The sequence below is a fragment of the Triturus cristatus genome, chromosome 3_2, assembly GCF_964204655.1.
Source record: "Triturus cristatus chromosome 3_2, aTriCri1.1, whole genome shotgun sequence".
Classification (NCBI taxonomy): Eukaryota; Metazoa; Chordata; class Amphibia; order Caudata; family Salamandridae; genus Triturus; species Triturus cristatus.
In genome coordinates this window covers 161,493,801-161,514,044 of record NC_140584.1, presented here as the reverse complement: position 1 = coordinate 161,514,044, position 20,244 = coordinate 161,493,801, and the positions used below count along the sequence as shown (strand labels likewise).

Sequence of the window (20,244 nt, the reverse complement as noted above, 5' to 3'; positions counted from 1 at the left end):
TGGATGTAAGAGCCCTTGGGTTCGGCCATGGTCGGCCTTCATGGTAGCACACGTAGGACACTCCTGTCCCCACCTCCTGACATCCACTCTCATGGTTGGCCACCAGAAATGCCGTCCCATGCTAGCCACCGTTTTTTCAAAGCCCAAATGACCTGCGCATGGAGAGTCATGGCACCAGATGAATGCTTGTTTCCTTAGCCTAGGCGTGGGTATCAATAGGCACCTACCCTTCAGGGGTATCCCGTCCTTCAGCTGCCATTCTCTGTGACTGAGGAGCCACCTCCGCCATGCGAATGACCTGATCCCTCTCTTTATTCCCCTCAGGAAAGTATCCGGTTGGATAACCCCCAATACCATCCTCGGGGAAATGATGGAATGCTCGGTCACAGGCAACGGTTCCTTAACTGCAGATTGACGGGACAGGGCGTCCGCCTTCCGGTTTTCCGTCCCCGGCCGATATGTGATGCGGAAGTTGAACCCCGCAAAGAAGATCATCCACCGCAGCTGTCTGGGAGAAAGGTGTCTTGTGGCCGTCATGAACTGTAGGTTCCGATGGTCTGTGTACACCGATACCACATGTCTTGCCCCCATCAACCAATGCCTCCATTCGGTGAAGGCGTCCTTGATTGCGAGAAGCTCCTTCTCCGCAATATGGTAGTTGCGTTCGGCGTCGTTGAGTTTGCGGGACATGTACGCAACGGGATGAAGCACCCCTGTGTCGTGGTTGCGTTGGGACAAGATAGCCCCCAGCGCCACATCCGATGCGTCCGCTTCCACCACGTAGGGGAGATCCGGATCGGGGTGAGCCAACACCGGCGCCTTACCAAAGGCGCTTTTCAGGGCCTCAAAGGCTTTGTTCGCTTCAGGGGACCAGACAAACTCCTTGGACTTCCTCAGTAGCTGTGTGATTGGGGCCACCAATCCTGAAAATCCATCTATAAACCGCCTGTAAAAGTTGGCGAAGCCAATGAAACTTTGGACGTCCTTCACGCTTTGGGGCACCGGCCATTCTTTCACCGCCTTGATCTTTCGTTCTGCCATCTCCTGTCCCTCTGGACTCAGCATCACTCCGAGGAATTCCACGGATGTGACGTGGAAGTCACACTGGCTGAGTTTACAAAACAGCATGTTTTCCCTCAGCTTTTGGAGCACAGCTTTGACGTGGTGTACGTGCTCCTCCACACTGGACGAATAGATGAGGATGTCGTCGATATATACGACCACGTAGATATCCAACTCCTCTCTGAATACCTCATTCAAAAAGTACTGAAAGGCTGCCGGGGCGTTGCACAGACCGAACGGCATGACGAGGTACTCAAAAAGGCCGAACCTGGTCTTAAAGGCGGTCTTCCACTCGTCTCCGTCCCTCATGCGCACCAGATGGTATGCCCCTTTCAAATCCAACTTGGTGTAGATACGAGCTTTCTTGACCTGTTCCAGAAGTACACTGATGAGAGGCAAGGGGTACCGATTCTTTACGGTTATCGCATTCAATGCCCTAAAGTCCACACAGGCTCTCAGCTCCCCATTAGCCTTCGGGATGAAGAAGAGTGGCGAGGCGGCCGGAGACTTGGACGGGCGGATGAATCCTAGCTTGAGGAGTTTATCCAGGTACCCCCGGAGATGCACGTTTTCAGGCTCCGTCAGGGCATACAGCCTGCCGCTGGGAACGCTGGCCCCTGGCACCAGGTCGATCTGGCAGTCAAACTGTCTATGTGGTGGTAGCACTTCCGCCTTCACCTCATCAAATACATCCTCAAAACTGTGATAAGCCTGGGGGAGAGCCACATCTTTTTCTGCCGCTGTAGCCACCGTCTGACTCCCGCTCTCATCTGCGTCCAGGGATTCCGTTCTTATTCCACAATGCAGGATGCAATACGGTGACGTCAGTTCGATGCGATGTGTTGGCCAATCTACAGAGGGGTTGTGTTTCTGTAGCCACGGCAATCCCAATATGACGCCATATTGGGGCGCTCGGATGACGTTAAAATCGATTTGTTCCAAATGGTTCCTCCCACATCTCATCGGAAGGACCCCCGTGTGCTGCCCGATGGGCCCCGTCACCAATCGCCTTTCGTCTACAGCATAGACGTCTTCGGGTACAGCTTTGGGAAGAAGCACTAGCCCTAGCCTGCATGCCTCGTTGTGGTCCATAAACATGCCAGTGGCCCCTGAATCCACCATGGCCACAACGGGTATCCACTGGTCATGCACTCCCACGTGCACCGTGAGAAACAGGTGTCGTTGTCCCTTAGTGACCGAGTTGGAAAGTGAAGGGATGGATGAGTGACTCCGAGATGCCCCTTCTTTGGTCTGGGAGTCCTCTAGTTTTCCGCCGGTACGTCCACCACGGCTGTTACCGACCGGTTGGCCCGATAACGTGACGTCTTCGGTTTGGCAGGGCATTCACGTACGTAGTGGCCTTTTTTGCCACAATATAGGCACAATCCTTGTTTACGGCGTGACTCTTTCTCCGTGGCTGTGAGGCTCGCTCGTATTGCGCCGATGTCCATGGGTTCTCCCTTGGATGCGGTGGAAGTTTCAGGACTTCCCACTGTCACATAGGATGGAAGGGAGTTTCCTTTTCTCCCATGATCCCCCTTTCTTTCACTTAGCCTATGTTCCAGCCGTAATACCAGGTTGATAAGGCCCTCACATGTCTTGGGTTGTGGGTCAATATGAGCCACGGCGTCCTTGAGCTCATCGCACAGCCCGTGATGGAAGAGCGCCATCTGTTTAGCAACAGGCCACTTGGTTTCCGCAACCAGCCTTCGGAACGCGTTGAGATACTGCAACAGGTCGTTGGATCCCTGTCTCAACTCAAGCATTTCACGGTCCGCCGTGTACGAGTCAGCCCTTCTGTCGAAGACTTTCAGGAATTCCTCGCGAAAAGCACCCCAATCGCATAAGATGGGGTCGTCCCTGCTCACCAGAGGTACGGCCCATTGTGCCGCGTTTCCAGCCAAATAGGATATAAGGAAAGCCACACGAGCCTGACTTGTGGGGAACGCCCTTGGTTTGCACGATAAATGTAGCGCTACTTGTGTGAGGAATACCTGCACTGTGTTAGGATCCCCACTGTACCTCTCTGGTGTTGCCAAGGGGACGGCTACCGGCATTTCCACTACTACCGCAGGGGTCTGGTTCGTGAGGGAGGTGCTGGGCGTGAGCGGGTCCAATTGGATAGCATCCAGTCTGGCTTTTACATCGGCTGTTTCTTGCCTGGAGGCAGCCAATTCAATTTGCACGGTCGCTAAAGCAGCCAGCACATCATCAAGTGTTGCCATGTCTGTTATCGACCGGGAGACAGTTAGTGTTATTAAGGTCGGATATTTTGTAACGCCCTGAACGTCTCCGGATCGTTTAACAGACACGATAATGAGAACGCAACCACTTGTGAAGGTTTAGTTATTTTAATGAAGGCAAAAATAATACAAGGAATAAACAAAGGTTATAGTCACTGGAATCCTCCAGGCTAAGTACGTTACCAGCCCACAGCACGGATGTTCCTAGCCGTCCTCTGCATATATGCCGATCCCGGCGTATGCCAACAGAGGGCAGAAATGAAATGGCCGACAATGCCAATCGGTAGGCTGTGAGGGGCACGAAGAGTGTTGGGGAGAATCGAGGAGTCAGGGAATCACCCAGCCGGGGTCTCTACCTGAAGGGAGCAGCCGCTCAACCTCTTCCTCAGACTGCACCGGGACGCGGAGTCACCTCCTGGTGATGCGTCACCGATACCCCAATCACAAGCAAAGAAGACTGAACCGAGAGCAGCCGTTCGATCGATCCTGTGGACTTCCGAGTCTGTAACGCGGCAAACACCTCCTGGTGTGCGTTACAGCTGGCAGTCCCTGTATCTCTGGTCGGGCTGGGAGTTACGACTCCAACCAGCAAAAGCGCCACTGCGCTTTGACTCAGCCGAGTCAAAAAGCGAAGCTCAATGGTTATCCGGTAGAGCTTCCGGGTCCTTCACAGGTGACGATGGGGCAAGACACGGCCCAGGGAGTAACGACTCGACCTACCTCCGTTCTTGCCTTACTGGAGCACCACTCCGGAACACTGCTCTTCACTAAGCAGGTACGTCGGTGTAAACACAATATCCGACAGCGTTGAACCTCCCGGTTCCTCCCTTTATAGGGCGTGTTTTCCTTGAGTTATGTAACAGCTCTCCAGTTTACATAAGGGCGTGTTTTCCTTGAGTTATGTAACAGCTCTCCTGTTTACATAACCTCTCAACCGCTAAGCATCCTGGGAGATGTAGTCCGTTTTCGCTGGTTACCGTTTTCCTCCCCTCGCATGACAGGAATTCTTGACAGTACTCTTAAATGACAGCACTGCACTTACAGTGCTCAGGAATGGACCCGGGTACTGTAGGGGCACAGGGCTCCTGCTCCTGTACCCACACCATAGGCGTAATGCACCCAGCTAGAGGGGTGGCTGACATATGCCTTGGCAGTGTAGGTGATGGGCATGGTACACAGTGATGTGTGCCATGTCGACTCTTTGTTTTGTCCTGCACCCAGACACTCAGCCTGCAAGGGCAGTGTGTGTGTAAGGGTACAGGGCCTCTGAGGGTGGCACAATGAGTGCTGCAGCCCTTAGAGGCCTTCCCTGGCCACAAGGCCCTGGGTACCTAGGGTACCATTTACTAGGGGCTGACATGTGGCTAGGGTTTGCCAATTTGGAGTTTGTGTGGTTTAAGGAAGGAACATAGGCCCTGGGCACCTGATTGGCAGGAACCCAGGGTACACTCAATCGAAGTTCATTCAGCAATTTAGCAAAAAGTGGGGGCATACCATGCAAGAAAGATGGCACTTTCTCACAAGTGGGGACTGGCTATCTTCTTCACTTTGTTCCTCCTTGCCTGGGGGGGTGCTCCTCGTCCTGTTTGGATTCGGCCCCCGGTGAGGTCCACTCGCAGACCCTCCTTCCCCTTGGGTATGGCTAGGGTATCTATTCTACATGAAGGAATCTGCGGCTAGTAGTCTCTATCAGATGTACGAGTTACTTACCTTCGGTAACTATGTATCTGGTAGAGACGATTCTAGCTGCAGATTCCTTCACGGCCCCCTCTTCCTCCCTGTTCTGCGAGGGCTTGTGTTTTGGTCTGTTGCACTTGCTTCCCTGTGGGTGGCTGTGTCTTCTATGGGTACATTCTTTCCCTCTTTCTGTCGGGCTGTTCACCTGTTCACCTTTTCCTCACCGTTGTCACATGGGAAGATCGGGTGGTTGGTACTTCTGGCTCTTTGGGAACCTTGAGGTTGGGTTCTTTTGGCTGGGCCTCTGCCCTTGTTCCTGATGAGGGTTGTCGCACTCTGTGATGGGAATGTTTTGGAGTTTTGTCGTTCCCTTTGTTTCCCCAACTGGTTCCCCTTCCTTGTCTTTGTTGGAGTTGTAGTCCTGTTGCATGTTGTCGTGACATTTTTACATATGTCCCTTGTCTCGGGGGGGGGGGGGCGGGCTGTCTCTGTACTGGCAGGGTTGCTGCCCTGTTCTTTATTCTTTCCCTGCCTTTGGGTACTGTCGTACCGGGTGCTGCTGTTTATGGTGTTCCTCACCATTCTCTTTTGCTGCTCTTTCGCACACTGTTCCTATACTCTCACAGTTTTGTCTGCTGACTCCGCGTTGTGGCGCGGAAAAGTTCTCAGAAGAAAACTGACGTAGACACGCCGGGGTGAGACTTGCGTGACCTCGCTGACGTCACGTGCGCGTACGACGCCTGGGCGGAGCCGCGTGATGCCGTCCCCCCAGTGCGCAGGGATGCTGGGCAAAAAGTTTTACGGATCCAGTCTCACGCCTGGGGATAATACTACGTGAAGGAATCTGCGGCTAGAATAGTCTCTACCAGATACATCGTTACCGAAGGTAAGTAACTAGTACATCACTGCCAGTATCCTCAGTAGGCATCATGCTTAACTGCGTGTCTCATGCTTCAAGTCAGAGGTCCAACAGTATCTGCTAAACCTGCCATGCTGTTGCACGACCACAGGTGGATACGATGCTGGAAAAGATAAAGAAGGATACAGATATATGGCCTAGGCCACCTCCCCCGATGCTGCAGCCTCTTCCCGGAGGCTGCCGCAGCAACCTTCACAAGGTTAATACGGAGAGGCTTACTGAGCAAACAACTCCAATTGGCAGAGGTAGAGGGGTGAGCCTTAGGGAGCCACCCTGTAAAATAGGGACTCTTCTTTCACCCAACCCCCGATCACACTACACCTGCAGTGAGAAGAAATAATCTCCAACTGATGGGTCCTCTGCTGCTTAGATCGCAAGCATTTCCATCAAACTTTCCAACACTGCCCACACCCCCTAATGCAAACAAACTCTTCAAGAGGAGTAACAGGCGCTCATCCTCAAGGGTGCGATCGAGCCTGTGCCACAAAATCAGCACAGCAAACAAGTTTACTCACCGTACTTGATTCCCGAGAAAGACTGGACCCTGAGGCCTCTACTCTATCTCGGGTCACTCAACCAGTACATCCTGTCAAAGCACTTTCATATGGTCACGCTATTGGAAGCCCTTCATCTAATGCAACAATGCGACTTCATGACTGCCCGTTCCAATCCACCATGCTCACCGCTGCTACCTGCGGTTTGTGGTAAGTGCCCAGAATTTTCAATTCAAAGTGCTGCCCTTTGGGGTAACTATGGCCCCCAGGTTGTTTACAAAATGCCATGCCAAGGTAGCCCCTCATCTCGGACTCAACGACATACACATGTTGCCTTATTTGGGCGACTGGCAGATCAAGAGCACAGGCAGCAGTTCCTCGCACACTCAAGCCTCCATAGATCTCTTACACGATCTAGGATTAGACCATCATAACTGTCAAATTCCATCTTCAGCCTCTTCAGATCCAGCAATTCCTGGGTGGAGTTCTCACCACTATTGCAGTGAAAGCTTATCCCAGATAGGAACGAGTTCATGCATTCTGGTGGTTACTGCCTTTCTTTCAACCAGATCACTATATAAACGGTATGAACAGTCATGTGCCTCCTTGGTGTGATGGCATTCTGTATCACCATTGTCCCCCATGCAAGGTTACTTATGCTTCTGTACAAGCAGGCTTAACAGCAGAACGGTCACAAGTAGTGGGCTATTGGGAGATCTCGTGTTGGTGTGGACCAGCATGCATCGTTCTCTGCAGTGGTGGAACAGCAACAATCTGTTGCAGGCAGACTCATTTTAGACCCAGTTCCACAGGTGTCAATTGCAATGGGCGCATCCCTCACTGGTTAGGTGTGCGTATCTGCAAGACATGACCGTTTAGGGCATGTGGCCCCCTCAGTAGAGCTTCCACATTAATTACTTTTAGTTGCTGGACAGAACTCTATCACCCAAGGCCTTTTTCTTCCAGGTCCAATGCAAGGCAGTCCTCATCAGGACATGCAACATGACGGCCATGTTTTATCTCCAGAAAAAAGTGGGCATGCATTCTCTGCAGTTGAAAGCACTAGAGCATACCATTTATCGTTGGGCACTGGTCTGGCACCACTACCACCACCACCACAACATACACCTAATTGGGGAAACATTTTGGGAGTGGACAATGACTTTGCAGGCCTGCTCCGCAGAATGCGGCAACAAGTCCAATAGTGGCAACTCCACCCGCAAGTCTAACTCCTGTACTTCTGTCTTTGGGGGTTCCTGACTTTGGAACTTATCGCAGTCGCCGAAAAATGCCTACGCTTCGCCTCCAGGTTCTTACACTCCAGTCCATCTACAATGCACCCTGGATGGACTGGTCTGCGATATTCGCCTATGCTTTCTCACCTCTCCCACTCCTTCCATACGTGATTCTGAAGCTTTGGCAAACCTCCTTCACTCTACTGCAAAAACAACATTGTGACTGAAGGGATGCTTGAATTAATCTCAGCCACTGGCAATCGCTCTAGATCACATTCCAGACTAACATTTTTCTCCCACTGTGCCTTTGTAGACACAGATCCGTCTTGTGTAAATCAGTCTTGGTCCTGCTCCCATAGGAGCTGTTCAACCCGAACTGCCAGACCAGGCCCCCTCCAGATGGGAATGGGACTCAAGCTGTACCTTACTAATGAAACCTTAGTAGGTCGAAACTCGGATAGCATTGCTTTTGACCCCTTTTGGAATGGGCATCACCGGGCAGTTCGTGACACTGTTTCCATGAGGAGAAGAGTTAGGACTGATTTGCATAAGGTGAGCCTCTGTTTAGAGTAGCGTGGTTGGGGAAAAACGATGGACTGGGATGCGACCCGATTGATTGCTACTGGATATAATTTTTCAAACATTCAGCCTATCATCTTGTTGTTGCAGTAGATATTCTAAGTGTGGCAGGTATGCCCAGGCGTGGTTCCTTTGCTCACTGTGCCATAGGACTATAGCTATTCCTCAAGGTAAGTAGATCGAAACCGGTCTGGGGTGCTTGTGGAGAGTGCCTCACCAGCCAGTTTGGGACAGACAGTTTCCATGAAGAGCAGGGTTAGGACTAATTTACATAACGCGGGTCTTTGTTTAGAGTGGCATTGGGCGAAAAAGGATGAACTGGAATGCAGCCTGAGCGATTGCCAGTGAGTAGGATTAATTCAAGTACTCCTGCCATGAGCTTGTTGCAGTTCACTTAAAATACAAAATGATTACTTTGGGGACGTCTGGGTAGTCAGTGGGTTGTGCAGTACCTTCAGCCTATCGCCCCTTGTCTCGATTTTTACTACAGCGCTGAGAACCTTTCCTGTAGGGCTTGCGATACATCCACTGCACCACATTTCTGTCACCACAAACATAACTGCCATTGACGATTCAAACCGGTTGCACGAGTAGCATGATCTCTTTACCGATTTCCAACAGGACGTGCGTGCAGTCTTCACTGTGACTATAACACACATGTATAATATTTCTTATTAGTGATTCTGACAGGTGTGGTGTACCCCCATTTTCCTCAAATAATTTTGTAGTACCTCTGGTCAATGGTTGTAACATGGCATGAGTTCTTACTGACGGGAGGTGTTTCAGAATATTGATTGTTATGGTTTTAGTGAGATGTAAGTCATCATGTCAATAGTCAGTGTTTGACATGGAGCTAGAACATGTTATTATTATGAAGGAACTTGAACAGACTTTCCACTTCAGTCTTTTGCAGACCGCCAGCATCAAGACGAAGAAACGTATGCTGATGCACCGGATGAGTTCCTGGATCCAATAATGAGCGCGCTGATGGTTGACCCAGTGGTGCTGCCATCATCCAAAGTCACAGTTGACAGAGCCACAATCGCCCGCCACCTGCTAAGGTTAGCACGAGCACTTGTACTCATTCTAAAGCAGCAGCAGTATTTCAGAAGCTATTGGCATATATTTGGCATGTATTTAGTGTGAGTTGTTTATTAAGACCGTGTTTCTCGGACATGCAGTGACGTTTTTTTGATGAGGCTGTATAAGGCTTTTAAAGCTTCCTGCACCTAAATACTTTAAGAAATGCTTTGTATTACATTCTTCTTTTCTCCTTGTATGGTGAAAACCTGTTAGGACATTTTAGCACTCTAAACCAGGAGAGGGAAGAGGATGCTCTTACTTTTCTCTAAGAGAACAGCACATAAAGTAGCGGTCTGTAGGGCATTTGGTGCCTGGGGTTGTACCAGTACTCCAGGGCCTGCACCAACTGTAGGTTGATGCATCCGAATGCAATCTGAGAGCGAGCCATGAAGCTCCTAGCGGAACACAACAAGAAGACCCTGCGTCGTTTCCAGTCCCGTGGAAAATTTTGGGCAGGGATCCTCTGGTCTCCTATATGCCTTACTACCAATTTCACTTCTGCCCAAGTTCTCAAGAAGATCAGGACCAACTGGGCACATTGAGATTGGAGATTCAGCAGAGAGCATTGGGTATCTGTAATCTTCGTTCCAAAATGTGTGAGGTAATTCTGGGAGCCAGATAAACATCAACAAAGACTGCCGCTGGGGCAAGTTTGTGTTTTGGTTCTCCTCACAACAAATTGACCCACTTACTGCTTCTCTGTCAAAGGTGCTATTTGTATTTTCCCTCACCTGGAAGGCCTTGCTCTCGGAACTGTTGGAGGCTACCTGTCTGCCATTTCAGCATTTTTGCATGCTGGATCAGCCCTCTCTGTTTTGGTTACCCTTGGTGGCACGTTTTCTTAAGGGCTTACTGCATCTGTTCCCAACTAACCCTTTTATTATGACCTTAATTTGTGTTTCCCCTTTAAGGCCATGCACAGCCACCCTGTGAGGCTTCTGACACTTGAGACAGCCTTTCTAGTGGCAATTACATCATCTAGGAGGGTGCGAGAGCTTCAAGCTATTTAATTTCAACCCATCCTACACAAGCTTCTGCTCAGACAAAGGCCCACGCCTCCTTCCTGCTGAAAGTGGTGACCCTCTTCCATGTTGCACAAAACATTACATTGGCAACATTTTTCACGCCACCTCATCCTTTCAAGGAGGAAGAGAGGCTCCATTGTTTGGACCCCAAATGAGCTTTTTTTTATTTATTTTTTTTACATCATTTGAATCGAATAACACTCGGTGGACAATCAAGTCTTCCTTGGGTTTGCTGGAGCAAAAAAGGCAAGGCAATGCAACAACGGACCATCTCCCATTGGATTGTGCTCTGCATAAAAGTCTTCTACTCATTGGCTAAGGAGCAGTCTCATCATGGCTTGCGGTCTTATTCTACCAGAGCATAAGCAGCCACTATTCCGTTATCACATGGAGTGCCTGTCCTAAACATCTGTCAGGCTGCTATGTGGGCATCATTGCACATGTTCACGAAACACTACTGACTGGACAGCTGGGTCTTTCGGGACGGGCATATTGTTGGTTTGGCCTCCAGGACTCTTTAGGTTGAAGCCCACCAGACCGCACAGCTGGGACATTCAGAAAGCTTCCGTGGGAATGCATTCCACCCATTGCTCATCATTGGCTTTGTGGTTTGTAAGTCACAATTGCTTGCTTTCTATTTGCTGCCTTTATTTATTTTAGGCTGTCCAGCTTGGGTTAGTCCATTCCATAGAGCATAGCCTGTTTACAAGGGCTCCTTGTATTCTGTCGCTAAAGCGTCCATGAGTGCCCACTTTCTGTAAACAGGCCTTTAAATTTTGTTCTTATCTTGCCACATTTGCTGTGCATTCTAAGACCGAGGTAAAATGTCAGGCTCTGTCTTCTGAGGGAGCTTGGTATTTACTCTTCTTTCACTGACTGCATAGTGAGTGGATTTATCTGGCAATCTGGGGGTGTGAGAGGAAGGGCATTTTTCTAACACAAAACAACATTTAAACATGTGTAAATGAACTGTGCAAACATTTCAGAATATATAAGAATTGGGAAAGTTCAAATGAAACTTATTTTTGTAATTCTGAAGTATGCTGGAAACCAATATTTTAACACTATTCAAAACCACTCCGTATACTTGGTGATGCCATTTCTGCACATGAATTTTTGTACGCTGCACAGTTTTATCAGTAAAACTGTATATCTGATAGAGACATCTAGCCGCAGATTCCTTAACTTAGATTCCTTAACTTAGAATATCTCCAGGCGTCGGACTGGATCCGTAAAACTCTTTTGCAGCAGCACCTCTGCGCGCCGGGGGACGGCACCACATGACCCTGTGCAACGCGGATCCGGAGTGTGCGGTTCCTCTGGCCTGTTTTCAGGCCTGTGGTTCCTCTGGCCTGTTTTCAGGCCCCTTTTTCGATCGAGAACAGTGTGCGATGCCCTCGGGCTTTAAATTCTGTACTTCCTGTTCGTGGCAAGTGTCCGCGACAGACCCGCATCTTATTTGTATGTGGTGTCTGGGCGAGCACCACCACTCCACGGACTGTGAAGCCTGCCAACACCTTATGCCGAAGTCCCGGCGGGAGCACCAGATGAAGCTTCTTTCGGCACGACTGTCCCGGTCGGAGTCGTCTTGTCCCACGACCTCTTCAACACAGTTTCGCCGTCGATCGCCCTCTGGGGCCCGAGGCCGTCGTTCACCACTTCTTGGTAAGTTGCAGGGCAAGTCGCAGAGTTCCTCGACCTCCATATCATCTGTTGTCAGGGGCACTGGATCCCGGAACATTCAGGACGTGCGTCCCCTGTCAGTCGCCCCCCCCCTATCCACCCTATCCGGGTGCAGGGGCGACTCGGGCCCAAATGGAGGCTTATGCCACGGCTTTGCAGGCCTCCCTTGGGTCCTCTCCCATCCCTGGGGCGTCCTCGGTGCCTCCGCGGCCTGTGGGGTCCCCGACTGCTTCACCGGTTGGTTCGCCCCCGGCATCAAATGAGCCTTTGCCTCCCAGGGATGTCGGAGATGTTGTATCGTCAGGGCGCGGCCCGGCTGGGTCCCCCTCTTCGATCCATATGGCGTCGTCTGGGTGCGGCCTGGCTTGGTCCCCCTCTACGGCCCATCGCACCCCTGCCACGCCGCATAGTCCGTGGGGCTCCCTGTGGCGTCGCAGGTAGTTGCTGGTGCTCAAAGCCTCGCTTTGTGCTCACCTCTGCCTTCTGGGCAGGCGGCCGCCTGTCCGGAGCCCGAGACGGCGTCGTTCCGGCGCCATAGACTCTCCTCCACGGCTCTGCCTCCGCTTCTTTCTCCGGAGTCGGAGCCTGTTGCGGTTGAGGATGAGGCGGCGCCAGAGATTTGTATCCTCGGCTCCAGCGCCTTCTCCTTCGAAAAGTGAACTTGTCGCCTTCCCGCCTCTGCCTCCGCTTCTTCCCTCAGAGTCTGAGCCAGTCCGGGTTGAGGCGGAGTCGGCACCGGAGGCTTGCATCCCCGGCTCCGGCGCCTCCTTCTTCTTCGGAAGGAGAGCTTATCGTTGATTCGGTGCCAGATGGAGTCGAGTCGGCACCTACTAAAGTGGTTTTGGCGCCGCATCGACGCCGGGTTGTTGACTCTTCTCCGGAGGCGTCCGCAGAGAGTTTAACGTCGCCCTCGCGCCCGGCGACACCGGATGTATTTATGACTGTGCCTCCCTTAGAGTATGTGGATCCTGTAGGGTCCCCACTTCCTCAGGAGCACCAGCAGCCGACAGGCTTCCTGCCTCCTCAAGTGCCTCATCAGGACCCCCATTCCTCCATGGGGCTCCCTTCAGTTGGGCATTGGTCGCACTCTCACCTTCTTGGGAGGGTTAGCTTACAGCCATCACCTACTGATGAGCTCCTATCCCTTCCGCGGAGGGCTACCGAGCCTGGTGCAGCTTTTTTCAAAGTGGTGTCTTTGGCCACTTGGATTTTGAACATGCAGCCCCCTTCAGCGCCCTTGTCTGTGGACCCTTTACTTGATGTCCTTCACCGTGGGTCAGGGAATGTGGAGCCGCTTATGCCCTTTGAAGCTTCTCTTTATGATGCCCTTTTAGGCAGCTGGGTTCGGCCAGCTTCTGGTAACCCGGTGACTCGTTTGGTCTTGCACCGCCACCGTCCTGCTCCACATGATCCGGTCTGCTTATTTATGCATCCCGACGCGCAGGGGTTTGTTTTGCAAACTACCTTCCCTTCTTTGCCTCGGCTATTGCTTCCTCCCTCCCGGGAGTCTAGATGGCTTGAGTCATGGGGTTGGAACATCTTTGCCTCCACTAGTGCTGCGCTACGGTCAATAAATACAGTGTGTGTCCTGGCTCGGACTACCTCTGCCCTGTGGGACTCTGCAGACTCTTTGCTCTCTACCAGCACAGAAGGCGCTCGTGTTGACCTGCTTCTTCTCCGGGATGGCTGTGACCTTGCTGAGTTTACGATCCGCTCCGCCTTGGATACTGCTGATTCCTTAGGCCGGGCTATGGCTGTTTCAGTCGCCCTGCGGTGCCATGCTTGGTTACGGGATAGCATCTTCCCGAAAAATATACGGGAGAGTCTTGTTGATTTACCCTTTGATGGGGTTTTATTGTTTGATGCGCATGCCAACTCGGCTGTTCAGCACCTCCTTGCGGGTTTTCGCCCCCCCCCCCCCCCCCTCCACCCAGGCCTGTTCCTATGATGCGTTATGTGTTTTAGGCTGACAGTAAGCCTCAGGTCTTCCTTTTACATGGTCGGAGGTGATTGCCCTTTCATTTCTCATCCTTTGGATGCATTATGCGTTTTCAACTGGCGGTTAACCTGCTGTGGCAGTGTTCCACAGATTGTTCCCCTGACTGTGGTTTGCCCTTATGAACATGTTCCCTGTTAGGGGGGTACATACTCTGTGTGGGGTACTTGTTTGCTATTATATAGCTCTTTTATGTCAACTGGGCCTACGAGTTCCTTTGGCCTCTAGGTGCCCTCTGGTGCTCTTCTCTGCCGTTGTACGGTGCTCAATGTGGTGCCTTGGCATCATCTTTGCGTCATTGGTCATCTTGCTTCATTCTCCTCCCTCTAAGGTTTTTGGGGTGTTCATCACGCTTTAATGGCAGCTTCTGTCTGCTATTACGGTACCAGATGTGTTCCTCTGCAACGATGTTGTATAGTTGTGGCTAGTTTACCCGTTTTTGCTATATATATTCTGTAATTAGGTGTATATGTACCAGTTCCACGGGTACTCTTCTTCCTAACTCTTCAAGGCTGCAAGGTCTGGTCTGAAGTCTCCATGTTTCAGGGACCTTTCCAGTGATGCATCCGGCATTACCAATAAGGCCCCTTTTTGCGTTCCGCTTGCTGTGGTGGTCCCCCGGGTTTACGCTGCTCCCTTCTTCGTGTTCAGTTACTGAACGATTCTCTACTGGACAAGGGTTACTTTCCTTCCAGTCGGAGGGTGTGGTCTAACATTCTGCGATTAATTCTCCGTTTCTACGCCTTAGTACTTTGGTGCCTCCGCTGCACCTTCCTTCGGCTGTGCTATATTGTATCAGCTGGGCATGCGGGACGGCTCTCCTAATTTCAGTCGTCCTAGATCTACACCCTGCATTCTGTATTTCGTGTGTTGGTCCTCACCTTGGTCTTACCGCGGCCTAGTCGAGCAGCCTTATGCTTATTTTAGCTACGCCACCTTATGGCCTCTGTAGCTGTTTGCTCTGCGCATGCTTCTGTGGTGGCCTGCATCAGCGGGCTTAAGATTGTTACTGTTCGCCCCTGTTCCCCCTTTTGGGACTGGGTGTGTGCTTGGCGTGTTTCTTGTCTCCACCTACAATTCCAAGAACATTGCTAATTCTATCTCTTGACCTTTAGTTCTTGGCTGTAGCCTCTCCGGCCTTCCTTCCGTGGGCTGGCCTGGAAGGCTCTGGTTGCATCTCTTCATGTTTCTTCTCAACCTTTGGTCGGTGTTCACAAAGTGCGCCAGTACGCTGAGAGTGGTCCTTTTCCTCTCTTTTGTTCTGGTATATGGCTGGTGCCGTTTCTACTTCTCGTGCTTATACAGGCATGGTGTAGCACCATTAAGGCATTTTTGGGATGTCTTGCATCCTGTTATCTTTTGCTCTTCCGAGCTATTTGGGTTGCTGTCTGGCTGTTCTGCCACAACCTTCCCCATTGTCCGTCACTCTGTAGCCGGCTCAAATGCTTCGCGCTTTCTGTTGTTCTGTCGCAGACACACCTCCCATTTGGGGTATGGCTGTGGTACCTATTCTAAGTTAAGGAATCTGCGGTAATGATGTATCTGGTAGAGACGTTGTCTAGCCGCAGATTCCTTAACGCCCACCCAGCCTCCCCATTCTGCGAGGACCTTGCCAAGTGGGGTTTTCCGTAGACCTCCCCCTTTTACAGTTGGCATTGGTTTTTCTCTCATGGGTGCTCACATTGTTGCGTCTCTTTGAGATGTGCCATAATACAGCTCAGTCCCTCTCAGGGGTTTCTGCTACCACAATACAGTTGTCTCCCTCTCAGGGGTTTATTACCTGTAAAATGATGCCTTTTTGATTGACCTTCACCAGGAGATTCCTCTTAATTTCTTTTTCTCTCCTGCTGCCTTCCCGCCTTCTCTATTGACTCAGGGTTCTGGTCTCCTCTACAGTAGTCTTCGTGGGGATCTGTTCACTTCTGTTTCAGACCTCCATTAATATAGGGGCAGTGCCAGACTTTTCATACCTTTCTACGGTGGACTGTTCTCTCCTGTGCTCAGTTCTTACTGGACGGCACAGTTCTACATAGCACTGACAGTCTAAGTGTGTCTGTTGTTCTGCATGGTAATATCAGTCTGTTTCTGTCTGTTGAGATCTTCTTCCCTGGTTGCACTTGGGAAGGGTCTTCGCTTAGCTTGCGAGGTTCCTCCTCACAGCTTTTTTACTTATATGTAGGCAGTGTCTAATTCTGTCTTTTACGATGGTGTCTTGCACCATCCTCCTTATTTATTTATGGATTTTCATCCATCGCACACTGTTCCCATACTTTCACAGTTTTTTATTGGTGGCTCCGCGTTGTGGCAGAAAAGCTTCTCCGAAGAAAACTGACGCCAGCGCTCCTGGAGGGACTTGTATGACCTCGCTGACGTCACGTGCGTGGACGACGTCCGGGCAGGGTCGTGTGGCGCCGTCCCCCGGCGTGCAGAGGTGCTGCTTCAAAAGAGTTTTCCGGATCCAGTCTGACGCCTGGGGATATTTTAAGTTAAGGTATCTAAGTTAAGGAATCTGCGGCTAGACAACGTCTCTACCAGATACATTGTTACCGGAGGTAAGTAACTCGTACGTCTGTGCAAATGTAATGCCTATTTCAATTGAAAATTTTTGTCTGTAATGGTAATGTGCTCTAATGCCATGCATACTCCACTCTACCCAAATAGCCTCTACTCCACACTGCGCCAGTCTACTGACACAACACTCTACGACACAATAAGACACTACTCTCCACTGCGGCACTCCACTCTACTCCATGCAACTCAACTCTGACACACTACTCTATGCCACTGCACTCCACTCTATGCTACTTTATTACACTCTACGCCACTTGATTCTAGGCCATTCTACTCTACGCCACTCCTTTCTAACACAACACTCTACTCCATGGCACTCTACTCCATGCTATGACAATCTATGCCGCTTCATTCTGATAGGCATCTAGCCACAGATTCCTTTCTTTAGAATCTTTCCCAGGTGGCAGACTGGATCTAGAAATGTTTTCCCATGGCACGTCCTCACATCGGTAGAGGGTGCTGCGTGACTCCATATCCATGGCATCCACCAGCTATGACGTCAACAGTCCATAAAATTCCCTTGCCGATGCCAGTTCCTTCTTTTCTGCGGTAGGGAAATTTTTCGGCCCATTTCATAAAAATTTCAAGGAAACTATGTTGTTTGCGATTGTATTCGGGATTTAAACACTCTGAATCTTGTGACAAACAGATGGCGATCACAGATTCTCATACCCTCTGTTTGTGGTGTGTTAGGGAACACCATGACTCTGAGTAGTGCAGTTCCTGACGGCATCTTCAGCTGAAGGTGTTGAGAGAGTGAAATATGAAACTTTTGGTGGCGCGACTATCTGAGGTACTGATGCGTCATCAATCTTCGTCGAAGTCCAGAGACCGGGCTAAGAGCTGTTCGGGTGATGGTCCATCTCAGTCTATGTCGAAGAAGGCTCCGAAGCACCAACGGTCAAAACGTAAGTTAGTTTATGACGCCGTCTCCCAAACTTCGATTGCAGAGCATCCACAGGAGTCCACCCTGCACCTCCCTAAATATCCTGGAACAGGGGCGACTCGAGCCCAAATGCGGGAATATTACATTTTCCTTCGTGAAGTCTTTGGGCACCCTCTGGTACACCTTAGAGCCCCAAGGAGGGGAGAGGTGCCCTAACTGCATCTTCACCAGCGAGTTCACCCTTGGTAACAGTTTGGCCTTCTGAATCAGTTATTGGATTTGAGGCGGCACCAGTGCACAGCCCTTCGGGGTCGGGGCAACCTGTGACTCCCAACCCATTACTCTTTCCGACGTTGATACTATACCGAATCTGCGCTGGATGCGGCACCAATGGAGCTGTCTGCATAATGGCAGATGGGGAGTTGCCTAAAACAATCTGTTCCTGCTTATCCTACAGGAATGCACCGTTGTGCAGGTGAAGGGGATAATATAAGGTCCCAAAACCCTTTGGACACTGCTGTCCAGCCTCCTTTGGAGGAGAATTGGCTGACTGAAACTGGAGAGGTCTCAAGTCCTCTGACTTTACTCAGCTCAGACTTACTTTCTCCACCTGGAGACAACAGAGGTGAGTTCCTCTTATACCGTGGTATTGAGGAGGGCAGCTGTAGTTTTAGGTGTCCACATTGTCCACAGTCCCTCTGGTGGATGTTCTTCACCAAAGTGAGAGGGGGTGGAGCCTTTACTCCCTTTTAATGAGCCTCCATATGACCTTGGGCAAAACCACTATCAGAAGTTCCAGTTGATCGGGCTATAGCCCATACGCATTCACTCGCCCCTGGGGACCCAGTTTTTCTGGTGCTGCATCCCACCACAAAAGGACTGGTGGTACAGGCTGCTATGGCTTTGCCAGACCCTCGTGTCCTTCCCTTGGTTCCGCCAAATAAGAGTCCAGATGGCTGAGCATTGTGGGAGGAATATATTATTTTCTGTTAGTTCTGCATTGAGGTTGCTAAACACTGCAACGGCGTGTGTTTTGGGCAGATTTTCTCATGCTTTAAGGGGCTCTGAGGTACATTGGCTGCCTTCTCTTTCAGAGGAAGCCAGGAGTCCACTCCTACAGGTGGTACAAGATGGCCGGGAAACTGCAAAATTCACCATAAAATGTGGTATGGACACCACCGATTCCGTGGGAAGAGCTTGGCTCAGTCAGTTGCACTGCACAGACCTGCATGGCTATGTCAGTCTGGGTTTTCAGAGTCTGTACAGGATAGACTGAAATATATGCCGTTTGATGGTCTGCATTTTATTTGGTGAAAATGCTGATTCTGCTTTACGGTGATTCAGAGCTGGTCAGTATTACATAGCCACCAAGAAAGGTCTTTGAATGTTCTGGTGGATTCCTTCTTTCGGACTTATGTGGAAAGAAGCATTTATACATGACTGAGTTGCAATATCCATTTTATCTGATGACCACCAGTGTGGTGTTTCTTCTTAATGCAGAGGTTTATGGTTTTTTAGATAGCCTGGCGGTTCTTCATGCCCTTAGTTCTGGTCATTAAGGATTATAGGCTTTAGAATTCTTTTCAGTCCAGATATATTCTTTAACGTCTATTCCACAATAAGTGGCTTTTGTTATTATTATTTACTGCTTGGTGCAGAAGTTGTGACTTTCTTCTCCAGCTCTGTCGATTACCATTTTTCCGCTGTTCATTTGTGTTGGTTTAATGGAAACCTGATATACAGGTCATGTTGTGTGCTTTACTCCGAGGAAGAGCTCAAGAGTTGATACCTTCATGGTATGTACGTGGGGTATCTTTGTGTGCGGTGGTGAGCATTTCTAAATATATATGTGCTGAGCTGGGATTGCTCAGCTTGTGTACTATTAAACCCTCATTTGGGGGTTCAGAGTTCTTCCCTTTGGAGGGGGGGAGGGGGGAGGGGTTACTTCTCTGACGTACGATATACATTTGTGCTGTTATTCGGTACTTGTGATATTTGAACCTCCATGGGAGTGTCGGTATGTATGTTCTGCATTTTGATAACCGTGTTTAAGTTCAATGATCCTCTTATTAATCTTGGTTAATATGATGAAGTGTTTCTTATAGTTTTATATGGTATTTGTGGGACCTTATGATTCATTTATGGGCGTTCATCAATAGACTATTATGCCGTTGATGGGATAGTACTGCAGTGAGGGTGTCTATCCCAAGATTCCTTCTGGTATTTTCACCAAAAGAAGCCTACATTATTGTTTTAGGTGGCTACTGCTTTTTCCCTGGTACTTGCCTTATGTTTATGTGAAAAATGTCGTTACTTATGATTGATAGTAACAGTTCTCTACTTTTGCTAGATTTAGAACATTGTTAACCAAGAGCTTATCCTGTGTGCCTTATGCTCTTCAGGTTATAGCCATTGCTGTTTCATTGGCTCTTCTACCACTTCATGTGGAGATTTTGGTGTGTACATGTTCCTTGAGCATGAGTGTTTTTTTCTGGGATTATGTCCTGCTATTATTGGTCTCTAGGGAGACTTAGTCTCTCGGTCAATTCTATTCCTTCTATTCTGAAGGGTACTTAATATTCTTCACTCTTTTGGGGTTGTTATAAAGCTTAGTGTTATTACGAAAGATTTTCTTCTTTTCTGAAGGACATTTCCTTCTAATGCTGTACCTTTTCTTCTCTATGAAAGGTTTCTTATACGTTGGTCCATGAGGGGAATAGGTGTTTGCCTTATAGCTTATAATTTTTGTAGATTACGTTTATTCCCATTTTACAGGATTGTTGCTCTTCTG

General features: G+C 49.8%; 1 protein-coding gene and 1 long non-coding RNA gene across 2 annotated transcripts in view; one reads left to right on the top strand and one right to left on the bottom strand.

Moving 5' to 3' along the window:
* Positions 1-20,244, bottom strand: part of LOC146856942 (uncharacterized) — a 385,883-nt gene that overhangs the window by 149,276 nt on the left and 216,363 nt on the right. The window lies entirely within an intron of this gene.
* UBE4A (ubiquitination factor E4A) overlaps positions 1-20,244 on the top strand; it is a 218,920-nt gene that overhangs the window by 176,420 nt on the left and 22,256 nt on the right. Inside the window, exon 19 of the mRNA XM_085647409.1 lies at positions 9,113-9,270. Coding sequence (XP_085503535.1) covers positions 9,113-9,270 — 158 coding nt within the window. The remainder of the gene's footprint in view (positions 1-9,112; positions 9,271-20,244) is intronic.